This window comes from Ranitomeya imitator, chromosome 3 (genome assembly GCF_032444005.1).
Source record: "Ranitomeya imitator isolate aRanImi1 chromosome 3, aRanImi1.pri, whole genome shotgun sequence".
Taxonomy (NCBI): domain Eukaryota; kingdom Metazoa; phylum Chordata; class Amphibia; order Anura; family Dendrobatidae; genus Ranitomeya; species Ranitomeya imitator.
This window is the reverse complement of record NC_091284.1, coordinates 814,111,560-814,134,495: the sequence shown is the minus strand read 5'-3', so window position 1 is coordinate 814,134,495 and position 22,936 is coordinate 814,111,560. Positions and strand designations below refer to the sequence as shown.

The 22,936-nt window shown below is 46.6% G+C and overlaps 1 protein-coding gene across 1 annotated transcript in view; it reads right to left on the bottom strand.

The window, feature by feature from the left end:
* CCDC90B (coiled-coil domain containing 90B) overlaps positions 1-15,403 on the bottom strand; it is a 62,976-nt gene extending 47,573 nt beyond the window's left edge. The window contains exons 1-2 of the mRNA XM_069759336.1: positions 15,260-15,403; positions 10,012-10,134 (exon numbers count right to left, since the gene is read on the bottom strand). Of these exons, the coding sequence (XP_069615437.1) occupies positions 10,012-10,134; positions 15,260-15,326 (190 nt within the window). The 5' untranslated portion in view covers positions 15,327-15,403. The remainder of the gene's footprint in view (positions 1-10,011; positions 10,135-15,259) is intronic.
* Between the last annotated feature and the right edge of the window lie 7,533 nt (positions 15,404-22,936).

The window sequence follows — 22,936 nt, the reverse complement described above, 5'->3', positions numbered from 1 at the left end:
TGAGGGCGGCCCGGTGGCGGGCATACGATCAGGCCACGATACTGTGGTCCGCTCCTCAGTGGGAGGGGGGAGCGGCCCGGTGTCGGGGGCAGCTCCGGTAGCCTCGGTGCCCCTGAATACTGTTGCCGCTGATCACTTAGTTGAGGGGCGGCGGCAGTGTGAGGGGGTTACCGGGGCTGGGAGTTCCGGTCTTCCCAAAGTCCTATTTTGTGTTGGTGCCGCTGGTCAACAAGATCCTGATGCTAAGGATCAGCGGTGCCCCACAGCAGCTAAAGATCAACGACGCCTGGTAGCAACCATGAAGCAGCGGAAAATATTAACTAATGATGCGGAGGGCACACAAAAAACCAGGGGTGAGGTCACCTCCAGTTCTGTGGAGGAGACTCAGCCCCTTGTGCCTGATGATGCGGAGGCTAAAGTGTCACCCCCTGTTGTCACTGGTCCAGCAGGAGTGAATGTGGTGGTGGGTATGGATGCAGAAAACTCTTTGTCTAGTGGTGGTTGCTGGTTTGGTAGAGGGTGAGGGGGTTATGGAGGTGGGTAATGGTGATGCTGATGGTGTGGATGTGGTCACTGGTCCGGTTGCCCCCCCGGTGGTGGCAGCGCCTGTCAGGAGTTATGCCGCTGTCACCTCCGGGGGAAATAGGGCATCCTCCTCGTCTCCGGGCTCTGGGGACGGCATGTTGCAACGGCGTCTCCTGGAGGCTCTAAAGAGGGGGGAGAGATCACTAATAGTAGAGGGTCGAGAGGTTGATCTATCCTTCTGGATAGAGAGGCATGGCCTCGGGGGCCTTCCGAGAGCAAAGAGGGGGGGGATACAGTGTGGTCCCTCCCAACAGCCGGGCCGGGTAGTGTGCGTAGGAATGTGGTCCGTCTTCAGTGGAGGGGCAATGATGCGTGTCCTCCAAGGTCTAAAGTTGTGGAGCTCCTGCTGAGGATGGGCTTTAGTGCGATTGACATCTACGCCTTGATACATCCCTATTCCACACCTAATTTTGATGTCAGCTTTGTTCGGCCGGAGGGGCTTGAGCTCTTCTGGTCGAACTATGAGTTGACAAAAAATGAGCCCGGCTGGCGAGACTTTGCCGTTCAGGTGGTGTCTCGCCAAAACCAAGTCAAGAAAGTGACCGTGATGACTTGTAATGAGTCACTTTCTTGTTATGACATCATGACGTGGCTTGGCCGGTATGGAGAGGTGGTAGAAATGCCAAAGAAAAACCGTGACGAGTTTGGTATCTGGTCAGGGGCCTGGACGTTTATGGTAAAACTTAAGCGTTCAGGTGGTACGGTTGCCCACATACCATCATCTGCCTTCCTGGGTAGGGATCGTATCCTGGTCTTCTACCAGGGGCAACCGAAGCTCTGTCACAAGTGCGGCGACCCCACACACTTCAGCGCAAACTGCACTGTGCAGAAGTGTGCATTGTGTGGGGATATCGGCCATCTTGCTGCATCTTGTGTGGAGATTAGGTGTCACCTGTGTGGTGAGTTAGGTCACTCATTCAGCCGTTGTCCTCGCTCCTTCGCTAATGCAGTCGTGACCCCGGTGGGAGAAAGCCGTGAGGCTGATTCTGCTGGGGAAGGGACTAGCAGGGGTGAGGGAGCTGAGGGGCCAAGGAAGAAAAGCAATAAAAAGACGCCTGCACAGCTAAGGCGTCTAGACAAGCGCAGACAGGATAGGGAGCTGGGCGAGCCTCGTACTACTGGGGCGGCCCCTGTCCTGGATGCCAGTCTTGCTGCTGAGGCCCCGAGGGATGATGAGTTGGATGAGGAGGTCAGGAGGATCCACAGGGAGGAAAGTGCCACTGCCTCAGAGTCCTCCCATTATGAAAGTATGGATGAGGATAATAGGCAGTGGCTAGAGGACAAGCGTAAGCTCGGCACCAAAAAGAAGAGAAAGAAGGGAGATAAAACATCTTCTCCCGCTCTGACCAAGGTACCTAAGGAAGGAAAAACCGACTCCCCTCTGGTTGGTCTTTCTAACCGGTTCCAAGCCCTTGAAAACATCTCTTCCTCTGAGGAGGAAGCTGACGGTGAGGTTCTGGCTTCGGCGGGGCTCACAGGGGACGCCGAGTCTCCTCCTTCTGGGAATGTAAGATCCTTGGAAGGAGGGACTGGCCCAGAGTCCGGAGACGAGGACGAAAAAAATAAAAAACACGTGGGTATGGATACCTCATTGTCATTAAAGAGGGGGAAGGATTCCTCCTCTGAGGCAGAGGATAAGGGGAGTGGGAAAAAGAAAGCCATCTAACTCAATCACCAGTGATGGCGGTACCCACTCCGTTGACGCTGGCGTCCATTAATGTCGCCAGCATAAAGTCAAATACAGCTAGATTTGCGGCCTTTGATTTTCTCAGCCGGGTTGAAGCTGACATTTTCTTTTTGCAAGAGAGGTGGAATGCCGACGGGTTATTGAGTTAGAAATGGGGAGGTGCCTGATCTTAGATGTCCTCATGAAGGGACAAGAGCTCCGGCTCATCAACATTTATGGTCCCCAATCTAAGTGGGACCGGAAGTGTCTCTTTATGAGGATCAAGCCCTACCTTTTTACAAGTCGGCAGGTTGTCTTTGGAGGGGACTTCAATGCTGTCACGAGGCCCCGAGATAGAGGAGGTTCCAGAGACAAGCTGACTTATGATAGCGTCGCCCTTAATAGTATAGCTAGTGAGGCTCGCCTGGTGGATGTCCACATTCGGCACACCCCAGGCCACGAGGGGTTCACCTATCATAGAGGTAACTGTAGGTCCAGAATAGATAGGTTTTATTTAAAGGAGGAAGCTGTCTCTTCAGCAGTATCTGTTGTTGAGGTGGAGTTCTCCGACCACTGTTTAATTTTATTTTCTCTGAATGTTACAGAGACCCTCCGGATGGGAAGAGGCTTTTGGAGGCTCAATTCGTCTCTCTTGGAAGAAGCGGAGATAAGACAGACCTTTGAGGAATTTCTTCAGAGCCAGGTACCATTACTGGATCTTTGTAGTAGTAAGTCAGAGTGGTGGGAGATGTTTAAGGAAAGGGTGGCGAGATTCTTCCGCCAGCTCTCGAGCCTCAGGAGTCTGAACAGGTACCGTCTGTATCAGGGTCTGAGGAGGAAACTCGAGCATCTTGTCTCAACTGGAGGTAGCCGCGAGGAGATCTCCAGAGTGAAATCTTTGCTTATGAGGTGTCAGTACGATAGACACGCATCTTTGGTTTTTGAGAGGGATTACGGGAAGTACCGCTCGCCCGACCCTTACAGAAACTGCAGGATGTCAGTGAATAGTAAAGTGGTTACAGGACTGGTCGACACTGCGGGGTCCCTGAGACGATCCAGATCAGGGATCCTGGAGGTTGTCAGATCCTTCTACTCGCACCTCTTGGGGAAGAGGGATCTTGATTGGGATGAGATGTCGGCTTTCCTGGCTGAAGCTGTCCCCGAACCAGGGGTAGACCCCTCTCTTGACGTTTTGACAGAAATGATCAGGGAAGAGGAAGTTCAGTTGGCGATTGAAGGGCTTGCCCCCCAAAAAAAAAATCGCCTGGTCCAGATGGCTTAACATCTGAATTCTATAAGACCTTTAAGGACGTTTTGGTTCCCCTCTTGACTGAGGTATTCAATGAGTGTCTTTCCTCGGGCACTCTGCCGAAGTCAATGAGGAGGTCTGCTCTGATCATCTTGTCAAAGGGTAAGGACCCGTCTTGCATTGGGAACTGGCGTCCCATAGCGCTTCTCAATGCAGACAGGAAGGTTCTGGCAAAGGTGCTGTTTAATCGGCTGGTGAAATTTGCACCCCGACTCCTTTCGGGGGCCCAGCATTGCTCTGTTCCAGGCCGCAGCACATTTAGTGCTGTGCTCAGTGTCCGAGAGGCAGTGGAGCAGGGTAGGGCTGGTCACTGGAAGGGGTACATGCTGTCACTGGACCAGGCAAAAGCGTTTGATCGGGTTAATCATGAGTACCTCTGGTCCGTCCTTCTGAGATATGGCCTGCCCGGGGGGTTTGTTGATTGGCTTAAGACCTTGTACAGTGGGGCAGAGAGTTTCCCGCTTGTGAATGGTTGGATTGGCAGCTCTTTTGAGGTTGGGTCCGGTGTTCGCCAGGGTTGTCCCTTGAGCCCGCTGCTGTACGTGTTTGCGATTGACCCTCTTCTTAGGAGGGTGGAGCGTGGACCGTTGGCAGGGATCGGGATGGACCGGGCAGCACCGGAGGCCACTCTGAGGGTGGTGGCGTATGCCGATGATGTCACTGTGTTTGTTTCCTCTCATGAGGAGGCAGGGTGGCTGATGTCAGAGGTAGATCGCTACTCGGAGGCATCCGGGTCCAAGATCAACCGGGATAAGTGTGAGAGTCTCTGGCTGGGAGGAGGAGATCCTGGTTTTGATCTCCCGGACACCCTTCCAGGACCCAAAGTCTCTGCAAAAGTCCTTGGCATCGAATTTGGCCAGGGGGATTACCCCAAACAAAATTGGGACAGCAGGCTAGAGATCGCCACTCAGAAGGTGAACCAATGGAAGGGTTGGTCTTTGACCCTAAGGGAAAGGGTAAACCTGATCAAAACTTACCTGCTCCCTTTACTGATTTATCTGGGCAGTGTATGCATCTTGCCGGAATCTCTCTGGACTCGGGTCTACAGTTTGTTCTTCCAACTGTTATGGGGGAATAGACTGAACCTGGTCAAGAGGGAGGTTACTTACCGTACGAGGAGACTAGGAGGGTTGGGTATGGTCAACCCTGTGGTATTCCTTGTGGATACCTTCATTAAGATCAATATCGCAAACCTCTGGAAAGAGAGGGCTCCTCCGTGGGTATTCTCCTGTAGGGGATGGTTTCAGCCTTTCTTCCAGGAATGGGAGACAGGAGGGCAAGTGAAGGATCTTCGCACACCGCATGGACATCTTCCGGCTTACGCTACCTTGGTTCTGAAGGTAATTCGTCGGTGGGGTCTGGGAATGTGGGAGATCAGGACTCTGCCAAGGAAACTCCTTGACAATAGGGTTCTGTTGACCCATTTCCAGAGGCCTCTGGCGCTCAGGGACTGCCCAAGTCGGGATCTTGGGGTGGGTTTGCATCTTTTGAATTCTATCAGGATCCCCTCGAAGTTTTGGGACTTGGCTTGGCGCTGCTTCCATGGGAAACTGTGTGTGAGGGACAATCTGAAGTGTAGGAGCTCTGAGGACAGGAATTGTCCTCGGGAGCATTGTGGTACCTTGCTGGAAAGCATGGACCACTACCTGCTTCATTGTCCCTTCAACACAGAGGTGTACAACAGGGTGGGCGCCTTCATTGGCTGGTCTCGGCTGGCCGGTCTCTCCTATGCGGAATGGGCCTATGGAGCATTCGGAGACCTTGGTGGTCGGGACCGCTGCACCTTATTTCTAGTTAGCGCAGTGGTTAGGTATCACACGTGGAACGCACGGTGCTTAGTATCGACGCAACGAAAAATCCTCCCAGTGGAAGATGTGTTTAGGACCATACTCGGTGACCTGGTGAAGGTGCGCTCTCTGGAGTATGGGAGACTGGGCGCACGGAGGGCCGCTCTCCTCTGGAGGGGTTTTTCTTTTAGTGTGCCCTAGTCTGGTCATCTCCTTTCCTGGTGGTGGGCTGCTGCTGACACTGTAGATTTTTGTTTTGTTTGATCATTATACAGTGATGTAGGGCTGCAGGCGCCGAACTTGGGCTTCGTGATTTGTAATTATTGTGGTGTGTGCTGCTGTATATAATGTATATATTGTATATAGGGATATAGATTTGGGTGTAGCTGTTAGGTTGGGTGTGGGAAAAGGGGGGAGGTGGGATTATCTTGTGGGACTATGGGACACTGAGGGGACGGGAAGAAAAACATTAGACTTGAACAAAGACGACCCAGGAAAACATACTCAGAAGGGAGGTAAGAACATTTCTAAAACAATCCACAGTGAGGAGATTGGAACAAAACAAAATCCTCTAAACTGCATGCTCGCAAACGCCAGAAGCCTGACAAACAAGATGGAAGAACTAGAAGCAGAAATATCTACAGGTAACTTTGACATAGTGGGAATAACCGAGACATGGTTAGATGAAAGCTATGACTGGGCAGTTAACTTACAGGGTTACAGTCTGTTTAGAAAGGATCGTAAAAATCGGAGAGGAGGAGGGGTTTGTCTCTATGTAAAGTCTTGTCTAAAGTCCACTTTAAGGGAGGATATTAGCGAAGGGAATGAGGATGTTGAGTCCATATGGGTTGAAATTCATGGAGGGAAAAATGGTAACAAAATTCTCATTGGGGTCTGTTACAAACCCCCAAATATAACAGAAACCATGGAAAGTCTACTTCTAAAGCAGATAGATGAAGCTGCAACCCATAATGAGGTCCTGGTTATGGGGGACTTTAACTACCCGGATATTAACTGGGAAACAGAAACCTGTGAAACCCATAAAGGCAACAGGTTTCTGCTAATAACCAAGAAAAATTATCTTTCACAATTGGTGCAGAATCCAACCAGAGGAGCAGCACTTTTAGACCTAATACTATCTAATAGACCTGACAGAATAACAAATCTGCAGGTGGTTGGGCATCTAGGAAATAGCGACCACAATATTGTGCAGTTTCACCTGTCTTTCACTAGGGGGACTTGTCAGGGAGTCACAAAAACATTGAACTTTAGGAAGGCAAAGTTTGACCAGCTTAGAGATGCCCTTAATCTGGTAGACTGGGACAATATCCTCAGAAATAAGAATACAGATAATAAATGGGAAATGTTTAAGAACATCCTAAATAGGCAGTGTAAGCGGTTTATACCTTGTGGGAATAAAAGGACTAGAAATAGGAAAAACCCAATGTGGCTAAACAAAGAAGTAAGACAGGCAATTAACAGTAAAAAGAAAGCATTTGCACTACTAAAGCAGGATGGCACCATTGAAGCTCTAAAAAACTATAGGGAGAAAAATACTTTATCTAAAAAACTAATTAAAGCTGCCAAAAAGGAAACAGAGAAGCACATTGCTAAGGAGAGTAAAACTAATCCCAAACTGTTCTTCAACTATATCAATAGTAAAAGAATAAAAACTGAAAATGTAGGCCCCTTAAAAAATAGTGAGGAAAGAATGGTTGTAGATGACGAGGAAAAAGCTAACATATTAAACACCTTCTTCTCCACGGTATTCACGGTGGAAAATGAAATGCTAGGTGAAATCCCAAGAAACAATGAAAACCCTATATTAAGGGTCACCAATCTAACCCAAGAAGAGGTGCGAAACCGGCTAAATAAGATTAAAATAGATAAATCTCCGGGTCCGGATGGCATACACCCACGAGTACTAAGAGAACTAAGTAATGTAATAGATAAACCATTATTTCTTATTTTTAGTGACTCTATAGCGACAGGGTCTGTTCCGCAGGACTGGCGCATAGCAAATGTGGTGCCAATATTCAAAAAGGGCTCTAAAAGTGAACCTGGAAATTATAGGCCAGTAAGTCTAACCTCTATTGTTGGTAAAATATTTGAAGGGTTTCTGAGGGATGTTATTCTGGATTATCTCAATGAGAATAACTGTTTAACTCCATATCAGCATGGGTTTATGAGAAATCGCTCCTGTCAAACCAATCTAATCAGTTTTTATGAAGAGGTAAGCTATAGGCTGGACCACGGTGAGTCATTGGATGTGGTATATCTCGATTTTTCCAAAGCGTTTGATACCGTGCCGCACAAGAGGTTGGTACACAAAATGAGAATGCTTGGTCTGGGGGAAAATGTGTGTAAATGGGTTAGTAACTGGCTTAGTGATAGAAAGCAGAGGGTGGTTATAAATGGTATAGTCTCTAACTGGGTCGCTGTGACCAGTGGGGTACCGCAGGGGTCAGTATTGGGACCTGTTCTCTTCAACATATTCATTAATGATCTGGTAGAAGGTTTACACAGTAAAATATCGATATTTGCAGATGATACAAAACTATGTAAAGCAGTTAATACAAGAGAAGATAGTATTCTGCTACAGATGGATCTGGATAAGTTGGAAACTTGGGCTGAAAGGTGGCAGATGAGGTTTAACAATGATAAATGTAAGGTTATACACATGGGAAGAGGGAATCAATATCACCATTACACACTGAACGGGAAACCACTGGGTAAATCTGACAGGGAGAAGGACTTGGGGATCCTAGTTAATGATAAACTTACCTGGAGCAGCCAGTGCCAGGCAGCAGCTGCCAAGGCAAACAGGATCATGGGGTGCATTAAAAGAGGTCTGGATACACATGATGAGAGCATTATACTGCCTCTGTACAAATCCCTAGTTAGACCGCACATGGAGTACTGTGTCCAGTTTTGGGCACCGGTGCTCAGGAAGGATATAATGGAACTAGAGAGAGTACAAAGGAGGGCAACAAAATTAATAAAGGGGATGGGAGAACTACAATACCCAGATAGATTAGCGAAATTAGGATTATTTAGTCTAGAAAAAAAGACGACTGAGGGGCGATCTAATAACCATGTATAAGTATATAAGGGGACAATACAAATATCTCGCTGAGGATCTGTTTATACCAAGGAAGGTGACGGGCACAAGGGGGCATTCTTTGCGTCTGGAGGAGAGAAGGTTTTTCCACCAACATAGAAGAGGATTCTTTACTGTTAGGGCAGTGAGAATCTGGAATTGCTTGCCTGAGGAGGTGGTGATGGCGAACTCAGTCGAGGGGTTCAAGAGAGGCCTGGATGTCTTCCTGGAGCAGAACAATATTGTATCATACAATTATTAGGTTCTGTAGAAGGACGTAGATCTGGGGATTTATTATGATGGAATATAGGCTGAACTGGATGGACAAATGTCTTTTTTCGGCCTTACTAACTATGTTACTATGTTACTGTGTTTGGGGGAAAACTGTCACTGCCTGATCTGGCCTATGGATGTTGGACATGGACTGAGGCATGAGACGCAGGACCAGCTCTCAGGTCAGTGCGGGGGGTTGGGATTGAAGGATAGCTTAGTATTGTATATATTTGTAGTTATTTTATTTAAAAAAAAAAAAAAAAAAGTTCATGTATATAGTTTGTTTGCCATTGTTTATTTTATTTGTTATTATTATTTTTGTTTGGTGACCGGACCAGAAGGTCAAAGTAGTTATTCTGTATATACTGTATAATATGTGTGAGAGGAGAGAATGAGCGGCTGGACCAGTGTTCAGTATACGGTTTATTTTCTGGCTAATATTTTTGTTATGTTTTCTGCTATTATTATTGTTATGTTTTTCATTTTTATAATAAAAGATCTACAGGATGTAACTCAGGATCAGTACAGGATCAGTAATGTACCATATTTTTCGGACCATAAAACGCACCCCAAATTTTGGGGTGTAAAATAGCAGAAAAGAGATTTTTATAAGATGGGGGTCCGTCTTATTGTCCGAATTTGAGGGCAAGAGGTGGTACAGGGGGGTTACAGAAGGCAGGGCTCCTTCCTCAGGAGACCGGTAGTGGGGCAATGCTGCAGTCTCGGGGTGCGATGCTGCAGGTCCGGTGTCGGCGGTGAGGCAGACCTGGAGCAGAGTCCCTTCTTCAGGATGCCAGCAGCAGAAATAAGGCAACGCTGTGGCCCAGTGGGCAAGGTGAGCAGGGCCAAGTGCATCACCGATTTCTCTGCGGCCATTTTCCTGAAGCCGTGAGCCGCCGAGATTTCAATGTCCGCACGTGCGGCCTCTGCTGGCCATTTTCCTGAAGGCTCCGTGGCCCACGGCTTCAGGAAGATGCCTGCAGGGAAACCGGTGATGCAATTGGCTCTGCTCACCGTGGACACCAGGCCGCGGCGTCGCCACATTTCTATCGCCGGGATCCTGAAGAAGGGACCCTGCTCAGGTGCACTCCGCATCCCCCCCGGTAAGCCTGTGTTCGCACTATAAGATGCACCCCCCATTTTCCTCCCAAATTTTGGGGGAAAAATGAGTCTTATAGTCCGAAAAATAAGGTAATGTATGCACTCAGTGACTCCACCAGCTGAACAGTGAGCGCAGATCTGGGGTATAATACAGGATAAGTAATGTCATAGCCCGGTGTTGGGCGCTCACCGTGGGTCTCCAGCTCTCGCACCAGCGCGTGTGTGTCGAATGTCAGCCTCCGTTGCTCGGATGGGGTGATCTCCACCTGTCTGACATCATAATTAGAGAGGACGGAGGAAGAAGATCCAAAGCCTTGTAAGGAAACAGAGCAGTCACTATAAGCGCAGCACTCAGGAATGACACAACTTCTAGCAGCATTTTATGTCAGCAAAGCAGCACAGAGTATTTCAGATGGGCCGTGACCTGACGTTACAGGGGGGCCGTGACCTGACGTTACAGGGGGGCCGTGACCTGATGCTATAGGGGGGCCGTGACCTGATGCTATAGGGGGGCCGTGACCTGATGCTATAGGGGGGCCGTGACCTGATGTTATAGGGGGGCCGTGACCTGATGCTATAGGGGGGCCGTGACCTGATGCTATAGGGGGGCCGTGACCTGATGCTATAGGGGGGCCGTGACCTGATGTTATAGGGGGGCCGTGACCTGATGTTATAGGGGGGGCAGTGGCCTGATGTTATAGGGGGGGCAGTGGCCTGATGTTATAGGGGGGCAGTGACCTGATGTTATAGGGGGGGCAGTGACCTGATGTCATAGGGGGGCAGTGGCCTGATGTTATAGGGGGGCAGTGGCCTGATGCTATAGGGGGGGCAGTGACCTGATGTTATAGGGGGGGCAGTGACCTGATGTTATAGGGGGGGCAGTGGCCTGATGTTATAGGGGGGCTGTGACCTGATGTTATAGGGGGGGCCGTGACCTGATGTCATAGGGGGGCCGTGACCTGATGTCATAGGGGGGCCGTGACCTGATGCTATAGGGGGGCAGTGACCTGATGTTATAGGGGGGGCAGTGACCTGATGTTATAGGGGGGCAGTGACCTGATGTTATAGGGGGGGCAGTGACCTGATGTTATAGGGGGGGCAGTGACCTGATGTTATAGGGGGGCAGTGACCTGATGTTATAGGGGGGGCAGTGACCTGATGTTATAGGGGGGCAGTGACCTGATGTTATAGGGGGCAGTGACCTGATGTTATAGGGGGGGCAGTGACCTGATGTTACAGGGGGGCAGTGACCTGATGTTATAGGGGGGCAGTGACCTGATGTTATAGGGGGGCAGTGACCTGATGTTATAGGGGGGGCAGTGACCTGATGTTATAGGGGGGGCAGTGACCTGATGTTATAGGGGGGGCAGTGACCTGATGTTATAGGGGGGGCAGTGACCTGATGTTATAGGGGGGCAGTGACCTGATGTTATAGGGGGCAGTGACCTGATGTTATAGGGGGGGCAGTGACCTGATGTTACAGGGGGGCAGTGACCTGATGTTATAGGGGGGGCAGTGACCTGATGTTATAGGGGGGCAGTGACCTGATGTTATAGGGGGGGCAGTGACCTGATGTTATAGGGGGCAGTGACCTGATGTTATAGGGGGGGCAGTGACCTGATGTTATAGGGGGGGCAGTGACCTGATGTTATAGGGGGGGCAGTGACCTGATGTTATAGGGGGGGCAGTGACCTGATGTTATAGGGGGGGCAGTGACCTGATGTTATAGGGGGGGCAGTGACCTGATGTTATAGGGGGGGCAGTGACCTGATGTTATAGGGGGGGCAGTGACCTGATGTTATAGTAACATAGTAACATAGTAACATAGTTAGTAAGGCCGAAAAAAGACATTTGTCCATCCAGTTCAGCCTATATTCCATCATAATAAGTACCCAGATCTACGTCCTTCTACAGAACCTAATAATTGTATGATACAATATTGTTCTGCTCCAGGAAGACATCCAGGCCTCTCTTGAACCCCTCGACTGAGTTCGCCATCACCACCTCCTCAGGCAAGCAATTCCAGATTCTCACTGCCCTAACAGTAAAGAATCCTCTTCTATGTTGGTGGAAAAACCTTCTCTCCTCCAGACGCAAAGAATGCCCCCTTGTGCCCATCACCTTCCTTGGTATAAACAGATCCTCAGCGAGATATTTGTATTGTCCCCTTATATACTTATACATGGTTATTAGATCGCCCCTCAGTCGTCTTTTTTCTAGACTAAATAATCCTAATTTCGCTAATCTATCTGGGTATTGTAGTTCTCCCATCCCCTTTATTAATTTTGTTGCCCTCCTTTGTACTCTCTCTAGTTCCATTATATCCTTCCTGAGCACCGGTGCCCAAAACTGGACACAGTACTCCATGTGCGGTCTAACTAGGGATTTGTACAGAGGCAGTATAATGCTCTCATCATGTGTATCCAGACCTCTTTTAATGCACCCCATGATCCTGTTTGCCTTGGCAGCTGCTGCCTGGCACTGGCTGCTCCAGGTAAGTTTATCATTAACTAGGATCCCCAAGTCCTTCTCCCTGTCAGATTTACCCAGTGGTTTCCCGTTCAGTGTGTAATGGTGATATTGATTCCCTCTTCCCATGTGTATAACCTTACATTTATCATTGTTAAACCTCATCTGCCACCTTTCAGCCCAAGTTTCCAACTTATCCAGATCCATCTGTAGCAGAATACTATCTTCTCTTGTATTAACTGCTTTACATAGTTTTGTATCATCTGCAAATATCGATATTTTACTGTGTAAACCTTCTACCAGATCATTAATGAATATGTTGAAGAGAACAGGTCCCAATACTGACCCCTGCGGTACCCCACTGGTCACAGCGACCCAGTTAGAGACTATACCATTTATAACCACCCTCTGCTTTCTATCACTAAGCCAGTTACTAACCCATTTACACACATTTTCCCCCAGACCAAGCATTCTCATTTTGTGTACCAACCTCTTGTGCGGCACGGTATCAAACGCTTTGGAAAAATCGAGATATACCACGTCCAATGACTCACCGTGGTCCAGTCTATAGCTTACCTCTTCATAAAAACTGATTAGATTGGTTTGACAGGAGCGATTTCTCATAAACCCATGCTGATATGGAGTTAAACAGTTATTCTCATTGAGATAATCCAGAATAACATCCCTCAGAAACCCTTCAAATATTTTACCAACAATAGAGGTTAGACTTACTGGCCTATAATTTCCAGGTTCACTTTTAGAGCCCTTTTTGAATATTGGCACCACATTTGCTATGCGCCAGTCCTGCGGAACAGACCCTGTCGCTATAGAGTCACTAAAAATAAGAAATAATGGTTTATCTATTACATTACTTAGTTCTCTTAGTACTCGTGGGTGTATGCCATCCGGACCCGGAGATTTATCTATTTTAATCTTATTTAGCCGGTTTCGCACCTCTTCTTGGGTTAGATTGGTGACCCTTAATATAGGGTTTTCATTGTTTCTTGGGATTTCACCTAGCATTTCATTTTCCACCGTGAATACCGTGGAGAAGAAGGTGTTTAATATGTTAGCTTTTTCCTCGTCATCTACAACCATTCTTTCCTCACTATTTTTTAAGGGGCCTACATTTTCAGTTTTTATTCTTTTACTATTGATATAGTTGAAGAACAGTTTGGGATTAGTTTTACTCTCCTTAGCAATGTGCTTCTCTGTTTCCTTTTTGGCAGCTTTAATTAGTTTTTTAGATAAAGTATTTTTCTCCCTATAGTTTTTTAGAGCTTCAATGGTGCCATCCTGCTTTAGTAGTGCAAATGCTTTCTTTTTACTGTTAATTGCCTGTCTTACTTCTTTGTTTAGCCACATTGGGTTTTTCCTATTTCTAGTCCTTTTATTCCCACAAGGTATAAACCGCTTACACTGCCTATTTAGGATGTTCTTAAACATTTCCCATTTATTATCTGTATTCTCATTTCTGAGGATATTGTCCCAGTCTACCAGATTAAGGGCATTTCTAAGCTGTTCAAATTTTGCCTTCCTAAAGTTCAATGTTTTTGTGACTCCCTGACAAGTCCCCCTAGTGAAAGACAGGTGAAACTGCACAATATTGTGGTCGCTATTTCCTAAATGCCCAACCACCTGCAGATTTGTTATTCTGTCAGGTCTATTAGATAGTATTAGGTCTAAAAGTGCTGCTCCTCTGGTTGGATTCTGCACCAATTGTGAAAGATAATTTTTCTTGGTTATTAGCAGAAACCTGTTGCCTTTATGGGTTTCACAGGTTTCTGTTTCCCAGTTAATATCCGGGTAGTTAAAGTCCCCCATAACCAGGACCTCATTATGGGTTGCAGCTTCATCTATCTGCTTTAGAAGTAGACTTTCCATGCTTTCTGTTATATTTGGGGGTTTGTAACAGACCCCAATGAGAATTTTGTTACCATTTTTCCCTCCATGAATTTCAACCCATATGGACTCGACATCCTCATTCCCTTCGCTAATATCCTCCCTTAAAGTGGACTTTAGACAAGACTTTACATAGAGACAAACCCCTCCTCCTCTCCGATTTTTACGATCCTTTCTAAACAGACTGTAACCCTGTAAGTTAACTGCCCAGTCATAGCTTTCATCTAACCATGTCTCGGTTATTCCCACTATGTCAAAGTTACCTGTAGATATTTCTGCTTCTAGTTCTTCCATCTTGTTTGTCAGGCTTCTGGCGTTTGCGAGCATGCAGTTTAGAGGATTTTGTTTTGTTCCAATCTCCTCACTGTGGATTGTTTTAGAAATGTTCTTACCTCCCTTCTGAGTATGTTTTCCTGGGTCGTCTTTGTTCGAGTCTAATGTTTTTCTTCCCGTCCCCTCTTCTTCTAGTTTAACGCCCTATAGGGGGGCAGTGACCTGATGTTATAGGGGGCAGTGACCTGATGTTATAGGGGGGGCAGTGACCTGATGTTACAGGGGGGCAGTGACCTGATGTTATAGGGGGGGCAGTGACCTGATGTTATAGGGGGGCAGTGACCTGATGTTATAGGGGGGGCAGTGACCTGATGTTATAGGGGGGGCAGTGACCTGATGTTATAGGGGGGGCAGTGACCTGATGTTATAGGGGGGCAGTGACCTGATGTTATAGGGGGGGCAGTGACCTGATGTTATAGGGGGGGCAGTGACCTGATGTTATAGGGGGGGCAGTGACCTGATGTTATAGGGGGGCAGTGACCTGATGTTATAGGGGGGGCAGTGACCTGATGTTATAGGGGGGGCAGTGACCTGATGTTATAGGGGGGCAGTGACCTGATGTTATAGGGGGGGCAGTGACCTGATGTTATAGGGGGGGCAGTGACCTCTCGCCCATATGATGGTAGGAGCTGCCTGTGAGAAGTGGAAGGTCACACATAGGATCAGACAGTGCAGTTAATGTCGAGCTGCTAATAAAGTTATCTTAAAGCAACTTCTGCCCAGCGCCTCCTTACCCCTCCTGCAGCTCCTCTGTGCTTCTGTGAGCAGCCGGGCCGTCCATCTACACACTGCCCCTCTCATCCTCCTCACTCACTGACAGCCCCTCTGTATCACCGCCCTCCAATCCGGCCAGACGTTGGCTTCCCGCTGCGTCACTTCCGGAGCGGCGCTTTGCATTGTGGGGCGAGTAGTTTTTCCTGTGATAAGAGTAGCTAACCGGAAGTAGCTACTGATTATGCCGGGTTCGGCCCGGAGCTATGGTAACGGAGGATGTACTGTCTGCAGAAAAGTTATGTGACAGGCGATAGTGCCGCTATTATCAGTATTCGCCATCATTATCGGGGAAAATCAGTCACAAACACCTCCAACTGCTGTAGATGGGGAAAAAGGTCATCAGCAATGCCCCCATAATAACATCGATATCCACAGTGCCCCCATAATAACATCGATATCCACAGTGTCCCCATAATAACAGTGATATCCACAGTGCCCCCATAATAACAGTGATATCCACAGTGCCCCCATAATAACAGTGATATCCACAGTGTCCCATAATAACAGTGATATCCACAGTGCCCCCATAATAACATCGATATCCACAGTGCCCCCATAATAACAGCGATATCCACAGTGCCCCCATAATAACAGTGATATCCACAGTGCCCCCATAATAACAGCGATATCCACAGTGTCCCCATAATAACAGTGATATCCACAGTGCCCCATAATAACAGTGATATCCACAGTGCCCCCATAATAACAGTGATATCCACAGTGCCCCATAATAACAGTGATATCCACAGTGCCCCCATAATAACAGTGATATCCACAGTGTCCCCACAATAACAGTGATATCCACAGTGCCCCCATAATAACAGTGATATCCACAGTGCCCCATAATAACAGTGATATCCACAGTGCCCCATAATAACAGTGATATCCACAGTGTCCCCATAATAACAGTGATATCCACAGTGTCCCCATAATAACAGTGATATCCACAGTGCCCCCATAATAACAGTGATATCCACAGTGTCCCCATAATAACAGTGATATCCACAGTGCCCCATAATAACAGTGATATCCACAGTGCCCCCATAATAACAGTGATATCCACAGTGCCCCCATAATAACAGTGATATCCACAGTGCCCCATAATAACAGTGATATCCACAGTGTCCCCATAATAACAGTGATATCCACAGTGCCCCCATAATAACAGTGATATCCACAGTGCCCCATAATAACAGTGATATCCACAGTGTCCCCATAATAACAGTGATATCCACAGTGTCCCCATAAGGCTACGTTCACATTGGCGTTCCGCCAATGTGCGTCGCTGTTGCGCCGGCGACGCAGCGGCGACGCAGCGGCGACGCGCCCCTATGTTTAACATAGGGGACGCGTGCGTCGTTTTGGTGGCGTTTTTCGCCACGTGCGTCGTTTCCGACGCTAGCGTCGGACGCAAGAAAACGCTACATGTAGCATTTTCTGTGCGTCCGATTTTCGTCGGAAAACGACGCACGGCGGCGCAACGCTAATGTGAACGTAGCCTAATAACAGTGATATCCACAGTGTCCCCATAATAACAGTGATATCCACAGTGTCCCCATAATAACAGTGATATCCACAGTGTCCCCATAATAACAGTGATATCCACAGTGCCCCCATAATAACAGTGATATCCACAGTGCCCCCATAATAACAGTGATATCCACAGTGTCCCCATAAAAACAGTGATATCCACAGTGCCCCATAATAACAGTGATATCCACAGTGCCCCATAATAACAGTGATATCCACAGTGCCCCCATAATAACAGTGATATCCACAGTGTCCCATAATAACAGTGATATCCACAGTGCACCATAATAACAGTGATATCCACAGTGCCCCCATAATAACAGTGATATCCACAGTGCCCCCATAATAACAGTGATATCCACAGTGTCCCCATAATAACAGTGATATCCACAGTGTCCATAATAACAGTGATATCCACAGTGCCCCATAATAACAGTGATATCCACAGTGCCCCCATAATAACAGTGATATCCACAGTGTCCCATAATAACAGTGATATCCACAGTGCACCATAATAACAGTGATATCCACAGTGCCCCCATAATAACAGTGATATCCACAGTGCCCCCATAATAACAGTGATATCCACAGTGTCCCCATAATAACAGTGATATCCACAGTGCCCCATAATAACAGTGATATCCACAGTGTCCCCATAATAACAGTGATATCCACAGTGCCCCATAATAACAGTGATATCCACAGTGTCCCCATAATAACAGCGATATCCACAGTGTCCCCATAATAACAGCGATATCCACAGTGTCCCCATAATAACAGCGATATCCACAGTGCCCCCATAATAACAGCGATATCCACAGTGCCCCATAATAACAGCGATATCCACAGTGCCCCATAATAACAGTGATATCCACAGTGCCCCCATAATAACAGTGATATCCACAGTGCCCCCATAATAACAGTGATATCCACAGTGTCCCCATAATAACAGTGATATCCACAGTGCCCCCATAATAACAGTGATATCCACAGTGCCCCCATAATAACAGTGATATCCACAGTGCCCCATAATAACAGTGATATCCACAGTGCCCCATAATAACAGTGATATCCACAGTGCCCCCATAATAACAGTGATATCCACAGTGTCCCCATAATAACAGTGATATCCACAGTGCCCCCATAATAACAGTGATATCCACAGTGCCCCCATAATAACAGTGATATCCACTGTGCCCCCATAATAACAGTGATATCCACAGTACCCCCATAATAACAGTGATATCCACAGTGCCCCCATAATAACAGTGATATCCACAGTGCCCCATAATAACAGTGATATCCACAGTGTCCCCATAATAACAGTGATATCCACCGTGCCCCCATAATAACAGCGATATCCACAGTGCACATAATAACAGCGATATCCACAGTGTCCCCATAATAATAGTGATATCCACAGTGCCCCCATAATAACAGTGATATCCACAGTGCCCCATAATAACAGTGATATCCACAGTGCCCCCATAATAACAGTGATATCCACAGTTCCCCCATAATAACAGTGATATCCACAGTGTCCCATAATAACAGTGATATCCACAGTTCCCCCATAATAACAGTGATATCCACAGTGCCCCCATAATAACAGTGATATCCACAGTGCCCCATAATAACAGTGATATCCACAGTTCCCCCATAATAACAGTGATATCCACAGTTCCCCCATAATAACAGTGATATCCACAGTGCACATAATAACAGTGATATCCACAGTGCACATAATAACAGTGATATCCACAGTGCCCCATAATAACAGTGATATCCACAGTGTCCCCATAATAACAGTGATATCCACAGTGCCCCCATAATAATAGTGATATCCACAGTGTCTCCATAATAACAGTGATATCCACAGTGTCCCCATAATAACAGTGATATCCACAGTGCCCCCATAATAACAGTGATATCCACAGTGTCCCCATAATAACAGTGATATCCACAGTGCCCCCATAATAATAGTGATATCCACAGTGCCCCCATAATAACAGTGATATCCACAGTGCCCCATAATAACAGTGATATCCACAGTGCCCCCATAATAACAGTGATATCCACAGTGCCCCATAATAACAGTGATATCCACAGTGCCCCATAATAACAGCGATATCCACAGTGCACATAATAACAGTGATATCCACAGTGTCCCCATAATAACAGTGATATCCACAGTGCCCCATAATAACAGTGATATCCACAGTGCCCCATAATAACAGCGATATCCACAGTGCACATAATAACAGTGATATCCACAGTGCCCCCATAATAATAGTGATATCCACAGTGCCCCCATAATAACAGTGATATCCACAGTGCCCCATAATAACAGTGATATCCACAGTGCCCCCATAATAACAGTGATATCCACAGTGCCCCATAATAACAGTGATATCCACAGTGCCCCATAATAACAGCGATATCCACAGTGCACATAATAACAGTGATATCCACAGTGCCCCCATAATAACAGTGATATCCACAGTGTCCCCATAATAACAGTGATATCCACAGTGCCCCATAATAACAGTGATATCCACAGTGTCCCCATAATAACAGTGATATCCACAGTGCCCCCATAATAACAGTGATATCCACAGTGCCCCATAATAACAGTGATATCCACAGTGCACATAATAACAGTGATATCCACAGTGTCCCCATAATAACAGTGATATCCACAGTGTCCCCATAATAACAGTGATATCCACAGTGCCTCATAATAACAGTGATATCCACAGTGTCCCCATAATAACAGTGATATCCACAGTGTCCCCATAATAACAGTGATATCCACAGTGCCCCCATAATAACAGTGATATCCACAGTGTCCCATAATAACAGTGATATCCACAGTGCCCCCATAATAACAGTGATATCCACAGTGCCCCATAATAACAGTGATATCCACAGTGTCTCCATAATAACAGTGATATCCACAGTGTCCCATAATAACAGTGATATCCACAGTGCCCCCATAATAACAGTGATATCCACAGTGCACATAATAACAGTGATATCCACAGTGCCCCCATAATAACAGTGATATCCACAGTGCACATAATAACAGTGATATCCACAGTGCCCCCATAATAACAGTGATATCCACAGTGCCCCATAATAACAGTGATATCCACAGTGCCCCATAATAACAGTGATATCCACAGTGTCCCCATAATAACAGTGATATCCACAGTGCACATAATAACAGTGATATCCACAGTGCCCCCATAATAACAGTGATATCCACAGTGCCCCATAATAACAGTGATATCCACAGTGCCCCCATAATAACAGTGATATCCACAGTGTCCCCATAATAACAGTGATATCCACAGTGCACATAATAACAGTGATATCCACAGTGCCCCCATAATAACAGTGATATCCACAGTGCCCCCATAATAACAGTGATATCCACAGTGTCCCCATAATAACAGTGATATCCACAGTGTCCCCATAATAACAGTGATATCCACAGTGCACATAATAACAGTGATATCCACAGTGTCCCCATAATAACAGTGATATCCACAGTGCCCCCATAATAACAGTGATATCCACTGTGCCCCCATAATAACAGTGATATCCACAGTGCCCCCATAATAACAGTGATATCCACTGTGCCCCCATAATAACAGTGATATCCACAGTACCCCCATAATAACAGTGATATCCACAGTGTCCCCATAATAACAGTGATATCCACAGTGCCCCCATAATAACAGTGATATCCACAGTGCCCCCATAATAACAGTGATATCCACAGTGCCCCCATAATAACAGTGATATCCACAGTGCCCCCATAATAACAGTGATATCCACAGTGCCCCCATAATAACAGTGATATCCACAGTGTCCCCATAATAACAGTGATATCCACAGTGCCCCCATAATAACAGTGATATCCACAGTGCCCCCATAATAACAGTGATATCCACAGTGCCCCCATAATAACAGTGATATCCACAGTGCCCCATAATAACAGTGATATCCACAGTGTCCCCATAATAACAGTGATATCCACAGTGCCCCCATAATAACAGTGATATCCACAGTGCCCCCATAATAACAGTGATATCCACAGTGCCCCCATAATAACAGTGATATCCACAGTGCCCCATAATAACAGTGATATCCACAGTGCCCCCATAATAACAGTGATATCCACAGTGCCCCATAATAACAGTGATATCCACAGTGTCCCCATAATAACAGTGATATCCACAGTGCCCCATAATAACAGTGATATCCACAGTGTCCCCATAATAACAGTGATATCCACAGTGCCCCATAATAACAGTGATATCCACAGTGCCCCCATAATAACAGTGATATCCACAGTGCCCCCATAATAACAGTGATATCCACAGTGCCCCATAATAACAGTGATATCCACAGTGTCCCCATAATAACAGTGATATCCACAGTGCCCCCATAATAACAGTGATATCCACAGTGCCCCCATAATAACAGTGATATCCACAGTGCCCCCATAATAACAGTGATATCCACAGTGCCCCCATAATAACAGTGATATCCACAGTGCCCCCATAATAACAGTGATATCCACAGTGTCCCCATAATAACAGTGATATCCACAGTGCCCCCATAATAACAGTGATATCCACTGTGCCCCCATAATAACAGTGATATCCACAGTGCCCCCATAATAACAGTGATATCCACTGTGCCCCCATAATAACAGTGATATCCACAGTACCCCCATAATAACAGTGATATCCACAGTGTCCCCATAATAACAGTGATATCCACAGTGCCCCCATAATAACAGTGATATCCACAGTGCCCCCATAATAACAGTGATATCCACAGTGCCCCCATAATAACAGTGATATCCACAGTGCCCCATAATAACAGTGATATCCACAGTGTCCCCATAATAACAGTGATATCCACAGTGCCCCCATAATAACAGTGATATCCACAGTGCCCCCATAATAACAGTGATATCCACAGTGCCCCCATAATAACAGTGATATCCACAGTGCCCCATAATAACAGTGATATCCACAGTGTCCCCATAATAACAGTGATATCCACAGTGCCCCCATAATAACAGTGATATCCACAGTGCCCCCATAATAACAGTGATATCCACAGTGCCCCCATAATAACAGTGATATCCACAGTGCCCCATAATAACAGTGATATCCACAGTGCCCCCATAATAACAGTGATATCCACAGTGCCCCATAATAACAGTGATATCCACAGTGTCCCCATAATAACAGTGATATCCACAGTGCCCCCATAATAACAGTGATATCCACAGTGTCCCCATAATAACAGTGATATCCACAGTGCCCCCATAATAACAGTGATATCCACAGTGCCCCCATAATAACAGCGATATCCACAGTGCCCCCATAATAACAGTGATATCCACAGTGCCCCCATAATAACAGTGATATCCACAGTGTCCCCATAATAACAGTGATATCCACAGTGCCCCCATAATAACAGCGATATCCACAGTGCCCCCATAATAACAGCGATATCCACAGTGCCCCATAATAACAGTGATATCCACAGTGTCCCCATAATAACAGTGATATCCACAGTGCCCCCATAATAACAGTGATATCCACAGTGCCCCCATAATAACAGTGATATCCACAGTGCACATAATAACAGTGATATCCACAGTGCCCCCATAATAACAGTGATATCCACAGTGCCCCCATAATAACAGTGATATCCACAGTGCCCCATAATAACAGTGATATCCACAGTGCCCCCATAATAACAGTGATATCCACAGTGCCCCCATAATAACAGCGATATCCACAGTGTCCCCATAATAACAGTGATATCCACAGTGCCCCATAATAACAGTGATATCCACAGTGTCCCCATAATAACAGTGATATCCACAGTGCACATAATAACAGTGATATCCACAGTGCCCCCATAATAACAGTGATATCCACAGTGCCCCATAATAACAGTGATATCCACAGTGCCCCATAATAACAGTGATATCCACAGTGTCCCCATAATAACAGTGATATCCACAGTGCCCCATAATAACAGTGATATCCACAGTGCCCCATAATAACAGTGAT